Source organism: Lagopus muta, chromosome 7 (genome assembly GCF_023343835.1).
Source record: "Lagopus muta isolate bLagMut1 chromosome 7, bLagMut1 primary, whole genome shotgun sequence".
Classification (NCBI taxonomy): Eukaryota; Metazoa; Chordata; class Aves; order Galliformes; family Phasianidae; genus Lagopus; species Lagopus muta.
In genome coordinates this window covers 22,347,248-22,373,025 of record NC_064439.1, presented here as the reverse complement: position 1 = coordinate 22,373,025, position 25,778 = coordinate 22,347,248, and the positions used below count along the sequence as shown (strand labels likewise).

The following is a 25,778-nucleotide window of genomic DNA, read 5'->3' as shown; positions in this document are numbered from 1 at the left end:
GAAATCCTGTCATGCCAGAAAACACATATTCTTCCAAGAGGCAGTAAAATATGAAATTTAGAACTGAAATCAGCTGTGTGCCATTAATAAATTTTTGCATGAAAGCACAAATCAAGAAACACTTTTCCCAGGCAGAAAAAGTTAAACTAAAACAAATGAAAACAAAACAGGAAGTCCAAGGCAGGGTGTATTAGAAAGCACTTTGTTATGCTGATTAAACAGTCCTTGTGCTTTCAGTTGTTGTTGCTATAGCAATATGAATATGAACTTACCTGAGCAAACAGCTACATTAATCCCCACCTACAAGCTGCTAAACTTGCTTCTGCTGCCCTGAAGTAGAAACTATGTCTACCAGTACCTTAAACTCTAACAGTTCTTAAACTTGCTCCATTCAAGAAGTACCCTACATTTTTTAGGAAACTATATTACATCAAAAACAGTTGCAGTAAAAGCAAATCTTATTAGTTTTATTTGTCACAGCTGCCAACAAAGCCAAAGTCCACACTCACCTCTGTTTGCGTGCTGCTGTTCTGTAGCTCACAGAAGAGCCTCTCTTTTCCAGGAACAGGATGTTGTCTCAACGATTTCAGTTCTTCCAAAAGCATTCTCTCTCTTTCTGCAGCCAGGTTGTCATTCTCCATTGAGACACGCTAAGAAAGAAGTGGCACAGATTAGTTTTTAAGCTTCTGAGTACCAGGAAGTCCTGTCACTTCTAATTTTTTACATATTTTGCACAGTGAAAATTCAGTCAATTTCTTTAAATGGTTACAAAGAGGCTGAAAGCTTTCTAGAACTAAACTCAGTCAATAGCACATTCAGTATCTTATAGCTTATTTAAGATTTTCCTACAATTTCTGTGCTCTTTATGAAATAAGGTGGTCACAATGTAAACTGGAAGTTTAACATCTAAATGTCACGTGCCATTGTACATACACTGAACAACAGAGAAAAAAACATGAAAATAAGTTCTTTTAAAAAGCCTACACATGTTTTTTTAGAATTGCTGGAAGTGTTCAAGGCTTAAAAGTGATATATAAATTCCAATGCAGTTCTTATGCGTAAACACCTTTGACACACACAAAAAAAAAAACAGAGAAAAGCGAACAGCACAAGTTGTAATATTTTCCTTCAGTTTACTACCCCAGACAAAATGATGCAGCTGCAAATCAGCACAGAGATAAAGGCTAATGTATATATATATTAAAAGGAAATATTACCAGGATAAATGATACAAAAACATCTATTAAGTAGGTGAGAGGAACTGATAACTGTCACTGTACAAGAACCAGATAACCAGAATACAAGTGACTTGCACTCTAGTTTCCCAAGCTCCTTGATCCCAAAATTAAGCAGAACAGTTTGGGTAAAACCTGAAGGAAACAAAGTTTCACTCCACAGTGAAATTAAAGAATTTTAGAATACACTGATTATTATTTCCACATGTAACATCACAGTTTTGGAAATAAATTAGAGCAAGAAAAATTCTTCTGAATTCAGGCTTATTTGGCCTTTCAATTTGTCAATCTTCAAGGATTTGAAGACAAGTCTGTAAGTGATGTTTTTTTTTTTGAAGACTCAATTACTAAGTTAAATTAATGAGCTTAATGAGTTCCATTACCATATCTGCTGTAGACTTTGAATTAGATACAGTATTCAACAGCAAAGAAATGCAGCAGTGTTTCCCACCAAATCACACTGATTTCATTTCATTCTAACATAATCCATAAGAACTTCACTGTTTACGATAAAAAAAAAAAAAAAAAGATTGCCAAAGCACTTTGTCCTACTTGAAATGACTTCCCCATCCAGGATGTCTTTGGCATTTGTTGGCACACAAATACGCTTAGAAATTCCTGCCAGCTTCCAAAGCCTTGCTCCATTCAAGCAAAACAAATTTTTTTTTATTAAAGAAGCAGCAGGTGATGCTGCAGAAAAACAGTGAACAAACCTCTGTTCTATAAAATTGAGCTGACTAGGGGAAAAGGAAAAAAAAAAAAGGGATGGAAGGAGCATGACACATTAGCTAGAAACCAGACTAGCCAAAGTGACTACTGAAAGTCCGTGTTCCCCTAAACAACCAGGTTTGTGTTTCACAGCCCTCAAAACAATCACACTAATGCCAAAAGAAGGAAAAAGGAAAATGGGTGGTGGGGAAGAGAGCTCTGCAGGAAGATGCAGATATGTTGAAGTTACAACTTCAAGTGGATATGAGAAAAACTACAGCATTCAGTAGTATTTCCAGCTGTGACTGAGGGCTCTGTTGATGTGCTTGCTAACCTGCATCCTGCACATGTGGCATATATGTGTATGTGTGTATACATAAGCACAGACATGTACGAGTGTGCATGCCTACATTAAAGATGTGTGTGAATAGATACATAAGTATTAAATAAACCTGAGCGGTGAGGTTGGTTGGCTAAACCATTGTTAGTTCATTGTGTCAGGTACCACATTACCTCGGCTAATTGCACTTTAAGACTCTCAAGCTCTGCTAGAAGTTGCTCTTGATTTTCTTTCTGACGTTCCATTTGCTGCATATGGCCTTGTCTCAGTAATTCTGTTGCCTGCTGATGCTCCTGATACTGCCGGACCAGTTCCTGACGCATATCTTCCAAGCGTTCCTCATATATCAACAGCTGACTTGATGTTTCCATGTCTGACGCTGCCATCACATTGTTGCACTGAAATATTGTAATTATTTTAACATTTCATGTCCAAAGACAGATACTAGGAAAGATTTTAAATACATTTTAGAAAATACTTTCACAAATTAAAATAGATATTGCTAAGGCATTAACTTCTTGCCTGTTTCTTGGAAAGCCTACATTCTCCATTTAAAAAAAGCTTTTCAAAAAGCTTTTTAGCTGATGTGGTAGACATATACGTTTCTGAGGGAGTGAGTGAGTGTGTGTGTACTGCAACAGAAGTTTGAGAGAATAGCATCATACAACTTAGGAACATTATAATTCCTGACATATTCACTATCAAGATAATACAGGAGTCAAATATTTAACTGTTACACAAATTTGAAAGAGTAATTTTTTGCTCTAGCTGGTGCCAAATTCAATAAAGAGCAAAAGTACCCTAGGATTAAATAAGAGGCTGCTTTTAACATATTTATTATAGATCTTTTCCTTCAACTCATATTTCTGAAATGCTTAACATGAGATTCAGTAATATTTACATATTACTTTCATAATTTTTGTTTTCAGATTATATATATATATTATATGTAATATATATATTATATATATATTATATTCTATATATTATATTCAGATTATATTCTTTATCACAAGGGACTCTAACTCTTCAAAACACAATCTTTAATCTATTCCATGCACAAGCAGTAGAAAACAATACCTTAAAAGGTCTTTATATCATTTACTGTTTGCAATACAGTTTTAACAAAAAATAGAAAAACCTGTCTTCCCACAATCAATGGGAATTCCCTTCCTCACAGCATAGCAGAATGCTATCATAATGTGGTAGAGTATTGAAACAAAGGTAAATAATTTGAGACCTAAAGTTGTCATCCCTTTTAAAGGCAAAAGAAAACATTCTAATTTTCATCTTAATTTCTTTCTTTGGTGCCTTCACATTGAAATGGAACTATATTCAAATATGTTATTCAAATGTGTTATTATACTTCACCTATCTTTTTTTAAACTCACCAGTGTTTCTTCTGCCATATGCCCTTGGACATGGGAGAAAAGCCCTTCAGCAGTCACTGATTCATGTGTGGTCTGTCCCAACACGTAATCAGACTTGGTGTTAGAATGAAGCTGTTCTCTAAGCAAGCCTACTTCACCAGACTCTTCACTGAGTTCCTTGCAAAGTGATTTCAGTTCTTCATGTTTGCATTTTTCTGTTTCTTTCTTGAGAGGGCCATCAACCTCTTCTATTCTACGTTCCCTTTTCATTTCAGAATGCATTCCCTGTTGATGCACAATTTGTGCTTGTGTTTCTTCTTTCTTCTGCCTCGCAATTCTTGATAATTCACTCTGTTTGGCAAATGCTACACTCATTGATACAATCACCTGAAGAAATGAGAAAAATATGCATTAATTTATACTTCACAGTATCTCTGCAGAAGACATCTCTCTGTTTACCATCAATGATATAAATACAAGTACTAAAAGTTCTGATCTATGATTTTATTATTTTTAAATAGAAGCAAATACAAAGGTAAAAGAATATAGATATTATAATACATCCATAATATAAAATAGTCTAGAATCTACAAGGTGAGTCAGAGAAATGCAGCCATTTTAAGCTTTCTTTATCCATCCAAGCATCATCCATAAATATTCCACTGACACTGATTTTTGGCAGCAGAGCCTTATGCTTGATACTCAGCACAAGTATTTACTTGACCAGAAGGAAACTTCTACAAGTACTATAAAGTTGCAGTTCCAGTTACAACAGATTAGTAACTTTTTCATTGCTAAGCATCTCCATTTAACACAAATAACCCATTTTCTATCACATAAGCACCTCTTTGCTAATTTAGGATAGTAAATGAGATAGATGAAACTTTTACTCTAGAAATTTGGATTGATTAAATTAATGTCATCATCTATAACATTTTTCTGAAATTTGATCACAAACCTTTTGAAGAAGCATTCTCTCACTTTTTACCAGTTTTTAATTAATACTAATTTAATTATCTTGTTTTTATGTCATCATACTGGCATAAATGCATAAAAAGCAGAGATAATTCATTCCAAAAGGAAGTGAAAATGCCTTTGGGAATCAAATAATGAGTAAATCCACAACGATTTAATACACTCTTATCTATAAAGCCTAAGGAAAGTCACTAGATCCAATAAAAACTGCATTTTACACCAAACACTAAAATGCATAACTAAATATGATCAGAAAATATGTGAAACTGTTAACATCTTTTGAATTGACCAGCTGTGAAGCCTGAAAGTAGCAAGAAACCCACTCCCTAAGCCTTGGGATTTTCTGAATAAATAAAAGTAATGAGAACGGCTGCGTGTCATCTGTATTCGTTGGAGTTTTAAAAGAAAACACCACCCTGCACATGAACAGATATTATGTGGTAGGAACAGGGCACCAGTCGAAGGATGGCTGGGTACAAATGAAAAGCCATGAAACCAAACAATAGGGTTGTTGGACACACTGAACACAGTGAATGAATTCCATAGTAAAGAACAAACAAACACACACAAAGAAACAAACCAAAAGTCCCAAAAGACCCACACAACCAAAATGTTTCAGAAAGCTTATTAAAAAGACTTTCATATTCAGAATCAGAAGGAATCAAATCTTTGATTAAAAAAAGGAAAAACTGAATTTAGCATACAATATTCCAACTCTGTCAACTATCAGGAGCAACAAATAAAAGTGCCAGTATTTTAAAGCATATTTTGAAGTAACAAAATAAAAGCAATACCTTTGCTATTTCTTCTTCTAATCTTTCCTGGTACTGTTTTTCTAGCAATTGTACAACATCCTGATCATTTTTCATTTCAATTTCATTAGCAAGCTGTAAAAAACAAAAGCAAACAAACAAAAAAAAAAACAACAGGAAATCTCAAATTGTGTATTTGCATTTTTATTGCATGATTTCAAATGCTTTAAGAGATTATTTTTCCCTCAATCGGCTCATCCCTATTTCATAGAAACAACAGAATTTTGTACCACAAAATAAAAGAAAGGGTAAAGGACCCCCCCCCCCCCCCACACACACACATTTCTGCGCCAAAATAATTTTAGAAGTTGAGTTTGAAAGAACTGATTTTCTAGCACTATTTGAACTATCAAAATGCAGAGAAATCAAGGGAGAAATCACAGCAGAAAACAACATCACTATATCTCACAGTGGAGAATTTCTGAGCAAGGTTTAAAGCAATACTAGAGGAGGAATGTATGGAGTCTCTTCCATTTGCATTTGGTTTCTAAGATCTTTGGAACTGTTTTTTTCCACAGTTTCTTCTAAATTGTGCAGTCTATACTTAAAAAGTATTGGGATTTCACTTAAATATTTTTTCCATGAGTAGCCTTTAAAGGAAAGTGTCAATATTTTAAAAAAACCTGAAGAAATCTTTGAACACCAACATTTTTCCACTTTTATGAGAAGCAGTCCAATCAAAAAAAATTTGTTCCAGAGAATCAATACAGAATAAAAAATTAAAATGGAAAAGACAGGACCAATAAAGCAAGTTTATGTCTTATAATTTCTAGAAGTCTTTTTTTGCAAGATTTCTTTTTTAATTTTCCCTAATGTGGGCAGTCAAGTGCAGAACATAGTACTGAGATAATTATTTTACTACTATCAAATGTTAGTCAGTATTTCAATTTCATCTGATAGCCCATAGCATCTAAATTATATCCACTGTTATTAATTGTCAACTGAGTTATGTGGTACCTCCAATGCTGCATCTTCTCTCTGCTGATGAGGATTTTCAGTGCACTTCACTTTCCTGAAGGACTCTTTTACCTTTATTTGTGAATTTGGGGATATACTAAGAAAGTAAAAGAAGCAGAGAGGGCAGGGTTTAAAATAAAATAAATGTTTCAGCATGCACTATTTTTTCTTCCATTCAAATATGCACCTATATGAACGTGCATATGCACCTTGCAGATTCAAAGACCAACAACTGCAAATATTTTCTTCACATCTCCCTCCCCTCATCACTAATTTCATATACTCTTACTTCATATTTCATCTGCCTTCCATACATCAGACTCCATCAATAAAAGACTTCTTAACATCAGTTTTGCCAACGCCACCCAAACAACTGTTTTACAGCTAGTTGAGAACATGTAGTACCCAGTGACTATAAAATTAAAGTGAATACTACAGTGCCTGTTTGAATCATTAGGATTTGATTCGTCACCCATATGACTCAGTAAGAAATGGAGTACACATGAAAACAGTAAGAAACCCAGAATGATTCAGTTTATATTTAAATATCAACATGTCGAAATATATTTAGTGCTGCAGTAAAAAAAAAAAAAAAAAAAAAGACAAAACAAAACACATGAAAACTGCAGTTCTCCTTTCACTATCTTACTGAAAAGGACTTAACAGAATATGTTGTCAAAAGGGTAAGATAATGTATCAAACTAGAAAAATCTCTGTGATCTGCTAGCACAAAGGAACGAAAAGCTTGCTAAGAGGGTGGAAAACAGCTTATTAGAAGGTAAATGTTGCCTGTGAGATTTACAGTCTTCATCTACACTTGGTCAAAAAGCTTTTCACTTTTCTTTTGCTCAAATCTGAGTTAAAGAATCCTGAAATGGGAGTCCAAAATGATAATTTTATTATCTTTTCCATTTTTAGCTACAAAAACTAACCTGATATTTTTAGCATCCGTTAAACTTAATGAAGACCAGAAATATATTTTAAGGAATGAAAAGAACACTGTTTGTAAGACAGGAGAACAGAAATAACTGAAGTAAGATATTGTAAGATACTCTTACAGTAAGGGAAAAGCAGCTGTTTGAGTTTTAATGGTTGAAGGAAAACATTTGTCTCAGCTTCTAAGAACTCACCTTAGTCCTTAGGCCTTTTTAAAAGACTGCTGTGGTAAGTGTATAAAATAATCAACAATTTGTAGAAAAATATAAACAACTTCTCCTCCCTCCTAAGTAACATCTCTTATTGCTACTGTGACTCTTTGTTTTCCCTTTACAGCCAGGCACTGGCTGACAAACAAACACTGACAGTTCTCTCTCAAATAAAAGTACAGCAAGAGAAATGAAAAATGCATAAATACTGAACGGATTTGGAGTACATTAAATGAAACAACTGAAAAGCAACAAACAAGAGAGGACGCTGAACAGATCAAAATCAAAAGCACCCTAATAGCACTCCCTAAACACACCCACTGATTCTAGTCAAAGAATCATCATCAGCAACAGGCTTTGAAGTTGTCAGGATTCCCCCCAGGAACATTACTTCTTTCAGGTTGTAATGGCCATACTGGCCAGGGTCAGGAAGAGGCTGATGAGCTTGTCCTATGGCCTATGACTTGGTGAAAGCCAGAACCTGCTAAGGTGACCTCAATTCTGCCACAAACTTTATTGCTATATATTCTCCAACGCTACCGATTCCACACAGCCATGCTAGGGTACATGTGGTACAGCGTAAAGCCAACTACAGTGCCTGGAGCTTCAAGGGTGGTCAAGTTTTCAGCAGCCTACTGAGTTAGAAGTTTTGAACTTACAGTTAAAATGTTCATATATATGAAGTGATGCTTATATACTATTCCAATGAACAGAACTCCCTCTATTCACTATAAAAGTACAGTACAACACATTTTACAATATTTTTTAGTTCTAAATGCTGCACTACGTTGTTCACAATGTTTATGTAATTTCTTGGCAGCAATCAACATCTCTTGAAAGAACAAAAGACTGTGAGTGATGTGTTTATAAATAATTTCTCAAACTTCAAAGTAAAATACATAGCTTTACATGAACAGTTATTTGGAGCACTTCTGTCTGTATGGAGTACAAAGTTGTAAGCATTAAAGAACTGATTATACCTTGTGCAGTCAGAGGATACCTCATCACTCCGAAGCTTATCCTGTAAATGCACAATCTCTGCTGTGTACCTCTCTTCACTATCTTTCAGTTGTTGCTGGAAATAAGACCTGAGGTGCTCCACCGCTTGAGCGTGTTGTTCTTCAAGTTGTGTTTTAACATTCTCCATCTCCTTCCAACAGTGCTCATGAATTTTAGGATCTATATGCAGATTATTTGAATATGGAAAAGGGAAAAAAATTATAATAGTATAAATTAATTCCCATCCCAATCTCTTAACAGTGATGCTACTGAACAATTACACCAGTTAAAAATTTATTCATGTTAATTTTTTTCCATAGTAGATAACTTAGTCTTCCATTTTGCAAAATTAAACAAAACCTCCCTCTCCTGTTATTTCTTAAGAGTAAAAGAACTCTAACTGTGGAAAACTGAACAAGAACAAACCAAAACTGTTTTACAGAAAGCAATTCAATTAAATTTTAGAGATTTAAGAAAAGAATGGCATCATACTGTAAAATTTGCAAAAAGCTCTGACATGATTCAAGTTGCTGTAAACTAAGAGTCAGTTAAAGGTTAGTCATTCTCTCTTCTCTTGCTCTCTTTGAATACGTATACATGAAAAACATCATATGCATCTTTTTACCCATTAGACTGTGTGAAGAGGCCTGCAAAGATTCCTTTCTTGTTTCCAGACTGTTAGGTTCCTCTTCTTTTCTTCTTTCAGGTTCTGAAGATGACAGCCATGGTTCTTTGACCTAAGAAATAATCAAGTCAATAAAAAAGACAGTAATTTGCACAGCAATCATGCAAAAAATATTAACTGTATTGTAGACATATACGAAAGGTCAGTGGCCAATACACAAGAGAATGTAATTGACAAAACAAATACGTTTCATTTTACAGCTTGAATGATCAAGTATTCATTTATAGCTAGTTGATCATCCTGTTTAGCCAAGGAAAAAGGAACTCGGGTCCTTTGTGAACAGCAAGTTAAACAGAAGCCAGCAATGCTCTAATAAGACAAAAGTCCAGCAGCCCCCTAGGCTGCATTAGAGCATTGCCGTGAAGATGAGGGAGTTGGTATTTCCCTATTCCACTGCTGTGCTCTCTAGCACGAGAGAAATGAAGTTCAGCAGAGGGCCATAAAGGAGGTGAGGAGCTTGGAGTAATGTTTTATAATGAGAGTCTGAGAGAGCTGGGTAGCCTGGAGAAAAGAAGGTTGCCCACTGGAGTTGTGTGGTTCCCATCCCATCCTTAGAGATGCTCAAAACTCAACAGAATATTGTCTTAGGAAGCCTGCTTAAGCTGACTCTGCTTTCTGCAGGGGTTGGAAGAGACAAACCTTCTGACTCAGGTCATTCTGTGATTCTGGTACACAGGCAGCAGTCTTCTCCAATTTATTTCACCAATCCATTGCTATGTCATTCAACCAGAATGCATGAGCACGATTTCAAATACATTCTTTCATTTCAAGAGGAATTCATGGAACAATACAAATTAAAGGCCTATAGACTGCAATACTATAAAAACTTTACCTGTTTACAATCCGTCATCAACTCTGATTGAAGTTTTCTTAGCCTACTGTATTCTTCCAGTATCTTATGCAGAAGTCCTTCCATATGTTCTTGCATAGCTAAGTTAAACAATCGTCAGGGAATTAGAGCAAAAGACAATGAACATTGTATCATAAACCTTAACACAATGTATTATTTACAAGTTCTTTGCTGAAAAGTTATTCAATATAGATAACACACTGAAACAAATGGGGGCACCTCCAAATTTTAGAATGTACTTTTTCTACATAGTGTTGGTATTTGCAATTTTTTTGGTAGAACTGCTAGCTTCTACATAAGAAGAAGAATAATCACTTTTTTTCACCAATTCTCATTATAAAAACAGCACAAGGAAATATTCATAAGAAAAGTTGTTCAGAATAGTGAGGAAATCTTTAAAGTAGTTATTTATGCACCTATTAATAGCTAAATTAGCATCTGAACAAACAGTGACATAACTGCTAGTTTGAAATATTTGAAATCAATGTTTGTTTAACCAGTTTGATAGTACAATGCCATTACCTTGAATTTGACCACTGTGTTTTGTTAATTCCATATTTTCCTTTTCAGCAGCAGGCCTATTGAAAATATCCTGTTCCCTATTACCAGCTTCTATCACAGTTGAAGATTTTTTATTCCAACTATCACAGAAAATCTGCACAAGAAATGAAACATAGAAAAAAAGTGAAGAATTGTTTAATAATGTATCAAAAAACACGAAAAAAATACTATAATTGGTACCTGGTAAATGCAAAAAGAATCTTCAACTTTTGATTACATACTTAGTTACTGAAAAACACTGCACTGAAGATTAAGACTAAGCATAAGAAGAATTGCTGCAGAAGGACATGAAACAGTTAATGCAAAAACCTTTGCAACATCATTTTAGAAGATTGGTTTGTATTCAGAGATCAAGGCAAAAAGAAAAGCTGCAAAGAAAACCTGTTAAAGATGACGCACAAAGCAGGGTCAGCTAGAGCAGGTTAAAGATGATGCAGAAAAACAAGATGACTCACTGTATATACATAATTCTTCATTTTCAAGTGTTAGACTAAAAAAAAGCTTTTACTTAATTCTTACCTGTGTGAGCCTAGAGCATTCCTCAGTTACAGCTTCATTCAGCTTTTCTATAAGTCTCTGAGAAGATGAGACTTCATCATCTACAAATACAAATAATTAAGGTTATTATTTTTAAACACTTGGTGCACAACAATTCTCCAAATGGCTTCATGTGTCAATGAACTCTAGAAATATCAAACTTTACTCAAAAATACAAGAGAGCAAAGAACTTACTATGCAAAAAAATTGCACAAGGGCAAATAATGGAGTGAAAGAAAATAAATCTGATAGCATAGAATCCCACAGAGGAAAAAAGGCAAAGAACAATGTTCCTGAAAGTAGTATCAAAAAACCTTACTTAATAGGGCAGGAAGCCAATCCACAAATTTAAAGACCACTGAATGAAACAAGCTTAAAAATATTTTCAATGACATATTTGTTTAATATTGTAGTAAATAATACAAATGTAAAGATGAATATTACATCATTCCTTGCAATTAACTGATCTAATACAAATACCAAAACATGAGCTGTAATACTTTCTATTCCTATTTTTTATATTCTTTTTATTCTTTCTTTAAATATTCTCAGTAGCAGACCATTTATAATAGGGAAATACTATGACAAAAAACACTGTAAAATGTTCTTTGACAATAATTTACTGGACAGACACGTGCTCCTTCTCCCCAAACTCTTGTGTTAATTTTATCTTAAAGACACTATCTATATTTCCTATCAAGAGCTACACTCATAATTTTCTCAAGTTACCTGCTGGTTGAATTTTCATGGTCTGGAGCTCCATTTGATGAACTTTTTTAAGATCATTCATCTCTTGTAAATGACTACGTAGAAGCTCCTCTTTAAGACTGCAAAGTTCACTCTCTTTTTCTGCTTTCAGGTGCTCACGGACCTGGTCTACGTGAGCTGAATAAACCAGGGAAAGGCAAATGCGCTGTGCTTCCATTTGTAGCTGTAAATCAGCCTTTAAATAAAAATGCACACTTTATAAAGAATGCAAAAAAAAAAAAAAAAAAAAAAAAAAGAATACAAGAATGTCCAGTCTTGGTAAATTTCTGAAATTAATACTTGTTGAATGGAATGCTGCATATATGTTACATATTAAGTAATTTTAAATACACACATTTTGGAAACTTGAACTGTTACAAAGTAGTTGAGACACTTTTTTCAACTTATAATAATAAAGTAATAATAACAATAAAAAGACAAATTAAATAACAAAACACTAAATGCTTCAGTTTCTGTCGTGGGCAAGAAAGTTGCAACGATAAATCTTTACACACCACACTTCATACTGAGACACAAACTACTTCCTCACAGTTGCTCTATGGCTGAGAACTTGTATGCCCGAGATTGAGTGCAGATTATTTTCTATGGAATTACTACAGAAAATCACATTTGAAACCTCTACTTTTGTTTTGTATGGCACTTGCAGGTGGCATGATAAGTGCCAAACAGGAGACTGCTTAGATTTCCAACGAAACTAAATGAAATGGAAAGGAAGAATCTTAAATAGTATACACATAAACTTGATCAGTCTGCTATGTTACCTCATTCTATCTGTGGATAAGAACAAATGTAGCAAACACATGAAAATCTTAAAAAATGACTGAACAAAGCCAGCCCTGCTTTGAGTAGGGTCTGGACCAGATGATTTCCAGATGTCCCTTCCAAGTTATGTTATTCTATTCTACAGACTGGAGTGGTTGAAAACTAGCTCCTACTACAATGGACACTGGTGTTGTTAAATACTTTGGGTAGAACAGATTCCTAAATGACCTAAACTGCTCCAGCAAGATTAACAGTGCTTGCAGACTAAAAGCTGATATCACAAGGAAGGCTTGGCCTTTATGTTTTTGGAAATCTTAGTGGAGAACCAGGCTATTTTGACTTAACTGAACAACAAACTTCAGTTAAGATCATTTTCCCATGTCCTTTAAAAATGCACATCTCCCTTCACACTCAGAACTGGACACATTACTTAAGAAGTGATAACCATACATATACAAGAAATTTGATAGAGGAATATTACTATTTGACAAGTCTGATAAAAGATAACTGAAAAAGTCAAGAGTTTCTATCTCTTTATGTACTGTTTACCGGAGTACTTAAAGAGCTGAGAAGCTAATCATAGATGAAAAAAATGTGCTTTGACTAAGTTTCCATCACAGCTAATTCCGTGCTACATCAAAAGATGAAGTGCTCTAGATGTCTTCTCCTCCCTATTGCTTTGCTGTTGTCGATTTAATTGAATGTAATTGAAAGATATTTCTTCCACAGAAAAATAGCATCCTTCTACATACTGACCAGAGTTCATAGGTCCAGTCATTCATACAGTAACTTAAAACTATGAGCCACTCTGACACGTACTCATAATTTTTCACGTGCATTTTAAAGCAGTTAAAAGGAAAAATATGATACAAGTTTCCAAAGGCAAGCTCCTAAAAGTTACCATAGGTAAATGATTCTCTCTCCACAGTTTTACATAACATACCTGTTCTGATTTTAATGTATTCACTTGCTGCTGAAGATTATTATTTTCAGTCTGTGTAATGGCTATTAATGATGTTTCACCTGTCAGTCCATCTGTCATTTCATGCAAATGTTCTACAAAAGCTGGCTGTTCTGGTTTCAACATTTGCTGAACTTCCTGTACTTCTGTAACCTGATGACAGATAGCTTTACCCGAGCCCCGATTTTCTCTTACATTTATTCCTTCAACAACTTCATTGTTTGGAGAAGATGTTTTATTTCTACTTTCACACGCTGCAGTAGCAGTCTCTCGACCTTTTCCTTTAAAGCATTTTGTCTTAGGTTCAGTATTACTAACATTTTCTCTCTTAGCATGGCTAATTATACATTCTAGTTCTTTGCATTTTGCTAGAACTTTGTCTTTCTCATCTTTCAAGGATTTAACTTTTTCACTTAAATGACAAACTTCACTATGCTTTGACTTCAGCTGTTCAGAAAGATCGGAAAGTCTCAGGGATAATTCCAGTTTCTCACGCTGGGTAACTTCAAGCTTTTCCATAAGTTCTGTTGCATCTTTCTCAACAACTTCTCCAGCTTCAGGAATGTCTGCCTTAAACACCCTTTTTTCGTTTCTCTCCTCAAAACTGGAAGTTCTACTTTTAAATAAAACTGGTCTACTGCCTTGCAGATGGTGAAGTTCTTCACTCAAAGCTTTAAGTTTGATTTTATATTCAGCTTCCAGCTTATTCATGTTCTCTTCTAACACATTCTTTGCCTTCAGAAGACTTTCACATTCTTTCTGCAGCCCTTTGTTATTAGCTTTAAGTTCTTTCTCAGTAGACAAAAATGCACTCTTCTGCCTTTCAGTATCTTCTTGGAGTTGAATATTTTGTTTCTTAAGTTGCTCATTTTCAGTAATCAAGTTTTCTATTCTTTTTTGCACATCCAAATTTTCTGACTTAGAACTCACACTGTCATTCAAAATGGCATTTTCTTCAGAGATTACTAACATACTTTTTAATTTCTCTTCAAGAGTTTTGTTTTCCCCTTGAAGAAGATTATTCTGTGTTTCAAGTTCACTACATTTGTTTTGAAGGCTATCTTCTGTCTCCCTCATTTGTTTCTGCATCAATTCAGTTTTAAGCTGCAGCTCTTGAATTTCTTGTTCAAGACTACCTTTTTCTTTTTCTTCTTGCCTAAGAACTTCAATTTCTTTCTGCAGTTCATGGATCTGAAGTGTCATTTCTTCAGATTTAGAATTTACAATAGACTGCTGTAAATCTTTAAGCTTTGAAATCTCTAATACCAACTGGTTTTGCTTTGTGATTAAATTGTCCTTTTCAAGCTGCATGGCTTCTATCTTTTGACTCATTTCTTTTTTCACTCCATCCAACTGCTGCTTATGGTGCATATTCAAGTTGTCTTTAAGGCTTTCGATGTTCACCATGTGCTCTTTTTGTAAGTCTTCTTTAAGTCTGGAAAGCTCCTCTTCATGACTAAACAAAAGCTTTGTCCTCAGTCTCTCTAATTCTGCTTCTTGAGATTCTGCCATCCTGTCCAAAACCGCATCCTTCTCTCTTTCTAGCATTTCAAGTTTTATTTTGTAATTTGTTACTTCTGCCTCGTGTTTTAGTTCCAATTCCTTCCTAAATTCTGAGGCAGAAGTCAGCTGAGATTTTAGATCTTCAATCACAAACTGATATTTTTCAGCTTCACTCAACCTACATTCCATATCCATTATAGTTTGTTTGGCTCTTTGAACCTGCTCCCTTGAAAAATTCAGCTCTTGGAGAAGATCTTCAATTTTAGTTTGCTGAAGTGACTTCTCTGCTGAAATGACTTCCATCTGTTGTGACAGTTCTTGCTTTATTTTTTCCCTTTCATTATCAGCATCTTGCAATTTCACATTCAGTTCATTAATTTTAATATTCATTAAATGCATTTGATCTTTATTAACATTATCACTCAAACATAGACTTGAAGTTTTCTCCAATTCTACTTTTTGTTGCGCAAGACGTTGTTCAATTTCCATTGCATGCTGCTTAATTAATTCTTGCTTCATTTGTACTATCTGCTGGCCATGCATTTCATCTAATTCAGCCTGAAGTTGTGCCAGTCTCCTTTGTGTTTCTAATTCCATTCTTTGCACAATGTCAGCTTCAGACTGGCTGTCTTTATAACATCGTTTCTGTAGTTCTTCCACAGTTCCCATTAATTGTTTTATTTCATCAGAACATTGTCTTTCTTTCTGTTTGTAAGTGGTAAGTTCAATTCTCATATTACTTATCTCCAGGTTCTTTAGTGAAATTTGTTCTTTTAATTCTTCATGCAATTTACTGACATCTGATAATTTTTCCTTAAGCTGAAATGACTTTTTTTCTTCTTCTTTAAGTTTTGTTTCCAGTTCTTCCACTAATGCCTCTTTTTCTTGTAGTTTATTCATATCTTCTTCCTCATTTCTTTGCTTTTCCTTAAAAAAGGAGCAAAAACAATTTTAGTTTATAGTTTGTGTCTGGACACGCTGGAACATGTATACACTTAGCTATTGAACCATTACGTCCTTCTTGATAATATCTTTGGCTAGAGATCATTTATAAAAACTAAATTAATTATTTAGTGCCTTCTCTGGAAGGGTTTCTGTTCATTTGGGATATGTGACTTTTTCCCTCCATATGCAAAAAAAAAAAAAATCTCAACAAAAACAAACATATGAAAAAATCATTTCCATTTGTTTTTTTTAGTTGTGCTATGTTATTCCAAAACCAATTTTGCACAATTTCCTGAAAGCTTTGCTTTTTTCTCACTTTTAATTTCTAGCTACTTCTCAGCTTTCAATTGTGGACAATATTAATGTATATAAGAAATTAATTCCATATGCCAGAAGAATGTTTATGCAAGTTCTTTTAAATTTTTTCTAACAAAATGTCATTTAATAAAGGCATTTTAATGTTGTATAGTTTCAATAATTCTTGTAAATGTTTTGCAGTTTTTAAAAATGCAATACATATTGTTGACATAAGCACTTAAGCTGAAAATTCTAAGTAAATAATATATATGTTAATAGATGTGGGTCTTTAAAAAGGGCCAAAAAAATTTCAACAAGACTAACTACAAAATCATGAAAAGGAAACAGAATAGCAAAGGCACATTTCTGGTAAGGAACATACCATTTCATATGTTTTGATCATGCCTTGAAGATGTGTTATCTGAACTTCAAATTCTTCATTTTTCTTTTGGTAATTCTTCAGCAGACATTCTTGATCTTCTAGCTGTTGCTGATGAGAAAGTATCTGTTGCTTGGCTTGCAATAAATCAGCAGCTGTGCAACTGTGGCTGGTGTTCCTTAGAGCTTCACTTGCTTGTAACTTGTATATATTAAAAAATAAATAAATAAATCAAGATTACAAGAAGCAGTTTGATTACAGAGACAGCTATGATTTTCACTTTCTTATTACACCTCATAAGCACGAACATAATCCTAACATTTTAGAAAGTTTCTTACAAGGAACTGAAATACTATTACAATCAACAAAAAAATTTAATATGAAATTATTTTACAGTGAACTAGCACAGAACAGCAGTGTTTCAGAAAAGTCTCAAATGGTAAGACAAACTACTCGTAATTACTGTTCCCCAAATCCAACTTTAATTTATTAACAGAATTAATTAATTTGGTAATTAAAAGGAATGAACACCACAAGAGGCAGATTTTATCCAAAAATATAGGACTGGAGCATTAAACAGTGACACACCAAAGCTAATGGCTGGCTGTTTTGATTGGAAAGGTAACAGGTTGGATTTCAGCCCAAAACTTTAAGAACAGTAGTTATATGAGCTTTTTCTTCCTAAGGTAACTGTCATCATCCGCTATTTATAGGCAGCTATTACTAAAGAGAAAGAGAAAACAGACTCATCTCTATTATTTTATATCTTCTATAATGATGACTGTAGGACTGTTAAGCTGACTGCAGATCTATAGCAAGGAACCAAGTCTCCAAAAACACAAAATCACAAAATTTTGCTTCTGCAGGAATCAGTTATTTATGTATCCTCCAAAGTGACATCAATTTTCCTCCAAAGTGACACCAATTTTCAAAACTGAATAAACTTGCTAGTGCTGTAACTTACATGTTGAAACTGGATTTGCAGTTTTTGGCTTTGCTCTGTTAGCTCTAAGAACTCCCTCATAGTTTCATCCTTTTCCTTCCGTGCCTGCTGTAGGTTAGTGGTAAGCTGAGTGATGATATCATCTCTTTTTTTGATAGCAGCTTCAAATTCTTGCAGCTACGAAAGATAAAATTTAAACTAGTAATACACATCAAACCCATAGATAGAAAAAAAAGCTTATTCTTGTTAAGCAGGAATATCTATTCCCTTACCACTCTACTAAAAAGATGTCACATAGACATACCAGGGAATTTGCTTTCACAAACTCTTACACGTAAGTAATTCAGAAACATTTGTTTATTCTCATTCAGCAGTGCACAAATTCTCCATGAACACACTCATCAAAAGACAAAATCTGAGATTTTGAGAAGTTAAATTTAGAATTTGCTTTAGAACTAGAGAGAATGGCCACGTAAACAAACCATCACAAAGGTAGTCCAGGTACTTAATTATAAAGTATCAGCAATTTTGCCCAACTATTCAGGTCCACATACTTTTCCCACAATAAATGCAAGCTATGCCACCTCCCACTAAAGGTGCAATAAATTGCATTCATTTTATTAAAGGTATAAAAGAGAGGCCGTTCAATATCTTACATTGCAGAACTTACTCATATAACTGCAAGAGAAAATTAGCTCAAGTCGCACATCTGATGCAATGTATTTAATAGGTTCATCTTTTGTAATTTGTAGTGATGAAGAAATGATAAAAGGACAGGCAAAAATTCTTTTGCAAGGTTTTTTGTTTTTGTTTTTGTTTGGTAACAAAATCCAGGTAGTTAGAAATCCTACAATAAAAATTGGAACTGTATTTAAGTACATAAACAGATTTGTTATTCACTTTCAAGTCACTGTGTCAATTTGAACTCCTTCAAGGCTAGTACATGCTTCATCTCTATGCTTTGAAAATTTCTCAAATCACCCATTGCCTTCTGCAACTACTTAGTTTACTATGCTCTCAAAAAGAAGTTTCTCCAGATCACATGCCAATCCTTGAAGTAAAATTATAATACCTCCAGATACAGCTTACTGATTTAGAGGATAGAGACATTTTTCAATGGACATACAAAGGAAGAGGCCTTTAAACATGCTAAACTATGAAAATTCAAGAAAAACCTTTTGAAGTTCTTTTCAGAACACTGTGGGGAATTCCTAACTTAAAAGGCACAGATGTAGCGGAAATACCAGATGCTTGTTATAATAAAGAAAATTTAGGAACAGATCAGGTACTTAAGTGTGTCCTATCTTTCCTCTTGCATCTGCTCAAAGAAATTTAAAAATTTATCTGTTCATATCTACCCACTGTTATATGTTCCCTTTCAATTTATTTTATTCTGCCATTTTATTTTAACAAACAGGCAGAGATAATGCACACAATGTGTCTTTTGCAGCTCTCCTTATAAAAATTCTTTGCTTCTTCTGAAAGATACACTGTATGCATTTGTCAGCAGGGATATTACGCACTGTACCACTATCATGAAGAACATGCTGCAGCAAAAAACAATTTTAAACATTATTGTACTGCAAAATATTTTAACAGATTTTTTTTTTTAAATAGTCACGGTCATTTAAAAATGTAAACATCTCCACTTTAATCTTTCTCATGCAAAACTAACAGTAGCTTTGCTACTAACATGATTGTTTGAAACTAAAATTACATTATGTTCTTTAGTATGAGGTAATTATGAATATTACACTTAGCACAGTGGACACAATGGATAATTAGAAGCTAAGTCTGACTTAAAAGACAACACCAGGGATTCACCAACGGACAAAGCAATGATAAACCTGCAAGGTGACCACTCAAAGATTACTTCAGTGTAGTGGAAAACATGACATCCATTTTCACAGATAAAGTACAAATGGAAACAGCAGAAAATTATAACTGCGCAGCAATAATGAAGGTGAAAATGACTCAATTTTAAAACAATTTTTGTGTTCTGTAGAACTTTGCAAAGCAAAGGCAGGCATACCATGATGATCTGAATTCAAATTAAAGGAGAAACTAAAGACGTGAAGCATGACATAGCACTGACTTTAAAGAATGTAGAACTTGCTTAAACTGGAAGAAAAAATATTTTATATTCTTCACTTTAAAATCTAATGTTATACGCCAATGGTATTTCTAACTAGAGAAATATTTCCACACAATTGCAAGTTATTCAATGTCTCTTAGAACATCTTGGTACAGTGGCCCTGTAATTTCAGATTGTGAAGTCTGACCAAAACAAACCAAAGGGAAACAAACACCTTTTTAGTTCAAGGATCAACTCAGCAATACCATTCCTTAAAAAGTAAAACCTTATTTATTTTTATTTTTATTTTTATATCTTTGAGGAACAAGAAGGTACTAAAAAATGGAGTATTTGCAGAATACAAGAAGAATTAGGACTTTTCTTCAAGAAAATCATCTTCCCATTTCAGAGTCAAAGAAAGTCACTGCAAAGAATGCTGAAATTTTAGTCACAAAATATAGAGAGAAAGGACACACAACGAAAATGCCACTCAAATAATAGAACACACGGTATATGATTAAAAGAAATTACACATAATTCTATATCACACACTGACTGCATTCTGAACATCTGCCCTTAAGAGTATAAATTCTTTCAGGTGACACTTTGCATTTTTGCACATAACCGAGTAGCAAGCAGAAAGCAACATAAGGTAATTATACCTGTTGCAATCCTTCTGTACCATATGCTGCCCTCATTTCTTCTAGCTCTCTGTTTAGCTCTTCAATCTCTTGTTGTTTCTCAGCCAATTCATTCTCCATCACCTTTAGTTGCACCAGAGAGTGTTGCATTCCATGCTCTGAACAAATCTCTCCAACTCCAAATTCTTCTTCCTAAATTAATCCAAGTTCCTTAACATACCATTTTTTATGCTTTATAAAGATAAGTAAACTCGAATATCAAATTCTGTATCAAAAGGCACCGTAGAACATTAACATATAGTACAGCACTGAAGATCTTATTGTCATGGCAACCTCCTTTGTTAGTATAATTCACATCTCAAAAGCATGAAGCGTTCTGCAAGTTCTGCTTTGTAACATTAGCCTTAGTACAAGTAGTAAAACATTTTGCATTTCAAGTTTAAAGGTAAACAATATTCATATGACAAGCAATGCAGATACAGAGCACAGCATGCAAAATAAAGTATTAGTCAATAACACAGTTTCTGTTCAAAATGAACTGCTCGAGGTTTTTAGTATTCTTTATTAGTATTACAGTTCAATTTGCAGTACTGTACCCTGATCAAGTCTGTAGGTATAGCTGTTCTTGTCACAAAACTGCAACCATTTACCTGTATAAAGACAATTCCTAAATACATTATTACTTGAAATAAAGCTTGATTTCTATTTTTAATTTGTTTGAACCTTATACGATGATTCCTGCAGAGTCATGTGAATTCTTATGCTACAAAAATTTATTTCATTGGAAATACAAAATACCTTTCTGAAAGATTTTGGAATTGAATTTAGCACAAGCAAAAGTTAAGCCCCCTTCCAAAATTACAAAAACAGATTCTACTGTCTAAAATCAAAATACACGTAAGCATACATACAAAACAAAGGAATTCAGATCTAAAGGTCAATGCAAAGCTTTGTCTGTAGTAATACTGCATTTTAAACTGCACATTTAATATTTCTAAATATTAATAAACATAGTTGTTTTCAAAAATATGTTTACCCCAAATCTGCTATTTCTAAGAGTCACCAATCTCTACAGCAGATGAAAGGCAGTGTCATAAACTGACATTCACAGCCTGAAGGAATTTTTTAAGAATGAAAAAGAGCAAGAATTGTACATTCAACATGAGACTCGTGAAAAATCCTTTCACTCACCTAATAGTGCCACTCATATCAAGCTTCCATGAGATTTTGGTTCTATAGAGCGTACAAGCCAGTAATGATGAATTTCCAAAGAGTAAGTGCAAGTCAAAGTAGTAGTTATATATAAAAAAATAATAATTAAGAACTCAACATAAAAGGAATCTTCTGTTGTATTCATGACAAACTGTCAGACAGGCAGGCTTTTAAAATCACAGACCAACGTCTTAAAACAAGAAGGCAAGACAAGCCGTACTTCTCCTCAGAGCTCTGCATTACATTAGAGTCCGAAAAAAAATAACAGCACTAGAATGGAAAGGTATCATACCATTTCACATACGAATATTGTGTTCACATTAAAAAAAAAGGAGGGGGGCTATATAGCTCAGATACCTGCCACAGTTAAGATTAGGCTTATTTACAAAAGACCATCATGTCTGAGCAAATCAATATGTTACCCGACATGGAAGTGCACTACTATAAATGAGATCAATATTGTCATTAAATTTGTATTAAGAGAAAGAATAATCCTGCATTAGCTTTGAATTTGCAGAGCTGAAACACGGCCATTTTCAATTCCTGACTTCCTCAATGTAAAGGAGGACATCACAATGAGATTATTACTACCTTATTTTAGAGAGAATAAATAAGATTTCAGCAAACGTCGGTGCAGACAACTCATGGAGGCAGTGCACATCACTTGTGTTTTGCCAGATGTTTGCTTTTCATTCAGAAATACAAGTGTCTACAGAGTGCCTGGCAGTAATGTCTTTATTTGGATTCCGGCTCATGGCCCGGATTAATACTTCTTTTCCTTCTTTTTAACCATAATTTATTTAGACTTAATTGATAAAGATGTAGTGTATGATTCTTGTAAGCTACCACACAGAGAAGTGAACGCACTTCTCTTCCCATGAATCATTTCAGTGTGGAACAACCAGTGACTCTTACACGCTTTATAACAAGCTCTGCTAGGGCAGACATAAATGCCTTCATTAGATGTTCCAGACTCCCTGGCAGCTGAAATTTCTACAGAAAAATCTTAAAAGGGATTTTAGCATATCCAAACAACTGTGTGGAACTTTAGAAATGCTGCTTTATGTCACAGAAGCCTTGTTGTTAGCTGTAAAAGACATGAACCACAGTAACACCTTAGTCAACTCTGTTTCTCACCCCACACCTTCTCCTTTCAAATTTCTTATGCCTCCTTTTAAAATGCAAGTTACAACAACAGGACAACACTGTGCACTGTAATCTACTCAAAAAGGCCTCAGATCACCACTCTGAGCGCTGTCTGGTTGGGATCCCTGTGAGCAGCTGCAGGCTGTTAGCTTCAAAATATCTCATTTCAAAATTAATTTCTTACTCCTCTACCATATAGGAAGCTGGAAGTCCCAGATATTAACTTCAGTGTTAACAGATGTCTGCACAAGGCCTACTGGGCTCAGGCACTGTCTCCTGAGCCCTGTGGTTAATCTGTACACAGTTCTTCTTTAAGCCATCTTTTAATTAGTTCTTTTAAAGCTTTGCAATTCACCTTTAACTCTGAAATTTCCTTATACCTTAACATCTCATGAAGTGCTTAGTTACATATTCCCAGAATACAATTACACGTTTCAAGAAGAAATCAAACCACATAAGATAAGATAAAGGAAGGTAACGGAAGCAAGGAATAATGAGCCCTGAATACAACTGCATAAAAAAATAACCACAAGGTAAGGAAAAACTCAATTTTACAACACATTTGCTACTCAGGAGCAACTGCTTGGGTGAACACAAGGTATGTGGGTTATGGAAGTCCCCCAAAGGACATCTTAACTTCAAGTTTTCTTCCTTGCTTGTATTTTCAAACTAATTCACAAGCATGGTATTTACTAATATAATAACATATAAATACAATTTGTAGTCTATTCTAGTCTAAAAGAAAAAACATAATTTCTATTGCATCAGTAAATACATATGCTTAGGCAAGTAAACACAAGCTTCTTCAGAAAAATACAAGTGAAAAACAACTTCCACCATTAAGCAAGGCAGCAATTTATGACAACTGCCACCAGAGGTCAGGATTAAATTTATGAAATCACTGCACTTCACTACAGATTCAACACAGCCTTGCTAATGTTCCTTAGACTTTGGACTTCCTGAAAGCATACCTCAAAAACACTGAGTTGTTACACAAAATATGTTATTACTGGTAACAGTGATGTCCATGCTACAGAGAATTCTCCTTATATACTGCAAACTCGGGCTTAGTGTAAATCAATACTTATTGATCACTCATTGCAAAATGTAAAAAATATCCAAATGCATGAAAATAATTTAACCTCTTATAAATTGGCAAGCAGAATTCTGGTTTGAAAACTGTTTTGATTTAGTAGTAGAAACATACAAAAGTATCTGGAATAGAGTTACATTTTACCTAATGTTTTTAGTTTTTTCTTTTCTTGTGCATTTTGGACACTTGGTTATTTAAAAGAATTAATACTTAGGCCTCAAACACTGCTTGACTGTGCTCTTAGGATTTTAATCAATTAAAATGTGTGTTACATCACAATTGACTTTATGGAACATAGCTAAAATTAGCAATTATGACAACTGGGGAAAATAATTTTGGTGTTTTTTTTTTTTAAACTCTGTAAGTGAAAATAATTTTCAGTTTCTCTCAAAAATAATGACAATCATAGAATGTAAATAAGGCTAGTAGCTTTTTACAAAAAACAAGTCTTCAAAAATATTATGGTTTAATGTATTTTTCCATACAGTATTAAAACACAACAGAAGATTTCTTTGTGTGATGACTATGCATAAAGGTTAACATATAGAATATCATTAGCATTTACAGAGAAAAGGGAAAGAAATAAGGATCAAGAAAGGAAAATAAAATAATTTTGTAAGTTTTTGTATCAACATTTTTTAAGGTACAGTTTGCAAATTGGGAAGAGGCACTGAGAGAAAAAAAATAATCCATGCAGATTACATCAATACCATAAAAATTAAGGAATATAGAAAACATACAGCAACAATTTTACCTTACATAGTTATAAAAAAGCCCAAACAACTAACTGCTGAAAAAGCCTAATTTCCCGTAGTTCGGAAGTTAAACCATAAATGTACATACATAATCACCACAATCATTTAATATAAAATTATTCAGGTAGGTTTCATTCTTGCTCAAACTGAATAATTTGTTTCAGAAAGGAAGTGGGTCATATAAAAGATTTGTCAATCTTCCGTCTGAGTACCACCTCTAACAGTGTAGGTATTTAGAAAGATGACAGAAGAACATTGGAGAAGAGACCATATGAAAAAAAAGATCCTGTAACACAAGAATTTTGACAGAAACATTCACTAGTTCCTTCTATATATATATATATATTTTTTTTTTTTAAGTAAACTACTTACAACCATGTGTCCGGTTGTAAAAAGCCTCTCAAAGAGGGATGTGCTCATCACTAAATTTCATCCAAATCCCCAAGAGAAGGGGCTCAATAATTAAAAGCATATGGCTTATTTTAACAACTATAACAAAGCAAATGATTTATGACTTATTTCACTGTGAGCCCCAACTTCAACATAATTTCTGACAAAAACCACTACAGAGAATATAGTTGTTCTGAAAGATGAACAAAAAGATGGATGAAAAGGACTTGTATTTGTACAAATGGATGGATTCAAAGAATTCCAAAATGGAGGTCAGGTCCTTTCAGTAATTAAAAGGAAGCTTACAAAAAATGCGGAGAGTGTGTAGATAACTGAACATCAATGCCATTATCAACTATTTTCAAAGGTTCATTCTTTCCATATTCCATTTAGCAATGATTACATACTGTGGTGATGTATATATTCTAAAAAGTTACAGTAAGGTCACAGCAGATATTCAAAAGTGTATTTGTTTCACTTTCAATGGCAAACTCTGTGACATGCTGCACTATCAATCATCTTACCACATTTAAACTCAGATTCTTTTTGTTCTTTCCTTCTTCTAATTCATTGGACAAAATAACGCATATTTTATCTAAGACAAATATTAAACCTTTAATCCGACTTTTTTCCTCACGTAAGCTTCAACCCTTTGAACCTTTCAGTCTTTCATTTATTACTTCTTTCTTCCATTTACAGAACTGTCAAGCAGCTGGACTGGACTCTTCAACCCAG

The 25,778-nt window shown here is 34.0% G+C and overlaps 1 protein-coding gene across 5 annotated transcripts in view; it reads right to left on the bottom strand.

Annotated features, from left to right (window-relative positions):
• AKAP9 (A-kinase anchoring protein 9) overlaps positions 1–25,778 on the bottom strand; it is a 102,117-nt gene that overhangs the window by 44,493 nt on the left and 31,846 nt on the right. For 3 of the 5 annotated variants that reach the window (XM_048950312.1, XM_048950308.1, XM_048950309.1), the window contains exons 4-19: positions 21,044–21,097; positions 20,469–20,639; positions 17,754–17,909; positions 16,793–16,990; positions 13,648–16,095; positions 11,904–12,117; positions 11,157–11,236; positions 10,599–10,731; positions 10,059–10,156; positions 9,167–9,278; positions 8,523–8,721; positions 6,398–6,494; positions 5,423–5,515; positions 3,675–4,040; positions 2,457–2,681; positions 510–650 (exon numbers count right to left, since the gene is read on the bottom strand). In XM_048950312.1, coding sequence (XP_048806269.1) covers positions 510–650; positions 2,457–2,681; positions 3,675–4,040; positions 5,423–5,515; positions 6,398–6,494; positions 8,523–8,721; positions 9,167–9,278; positions 10,059–10,156; positions 10,599–10,731; positions 11,157–11,236; positions 11,904–12,117; positions 13,648–16,095; positions 16,793–16,990; positions 17,754–17,909; positions 20,469–20,639; positions 21,044–21,097 — 4,785 coding nt within the window. The remainder of the gene's footprint in view (positions 1–509; positions 651–2,456; positions 2,682–3,674; positions 4,041–5,422; positions 5,516–6,397; positions 6,495–8,522; positions 8,722–9,166; positions 9,279–10,058; positions 10,157–10,598; positions 10,732–11,156; positions 11,237–11,903; positions 12,118–13,647; positions 16,096–16,792; positions 16,991–17,753; positions 17,910–20,468; positions 20,640–21,043; positions 21,098–25,778) is intronic. The other 2 variants (XM_048950310.1, XM_048950311.1) reach the window with 2 other exon arrangements.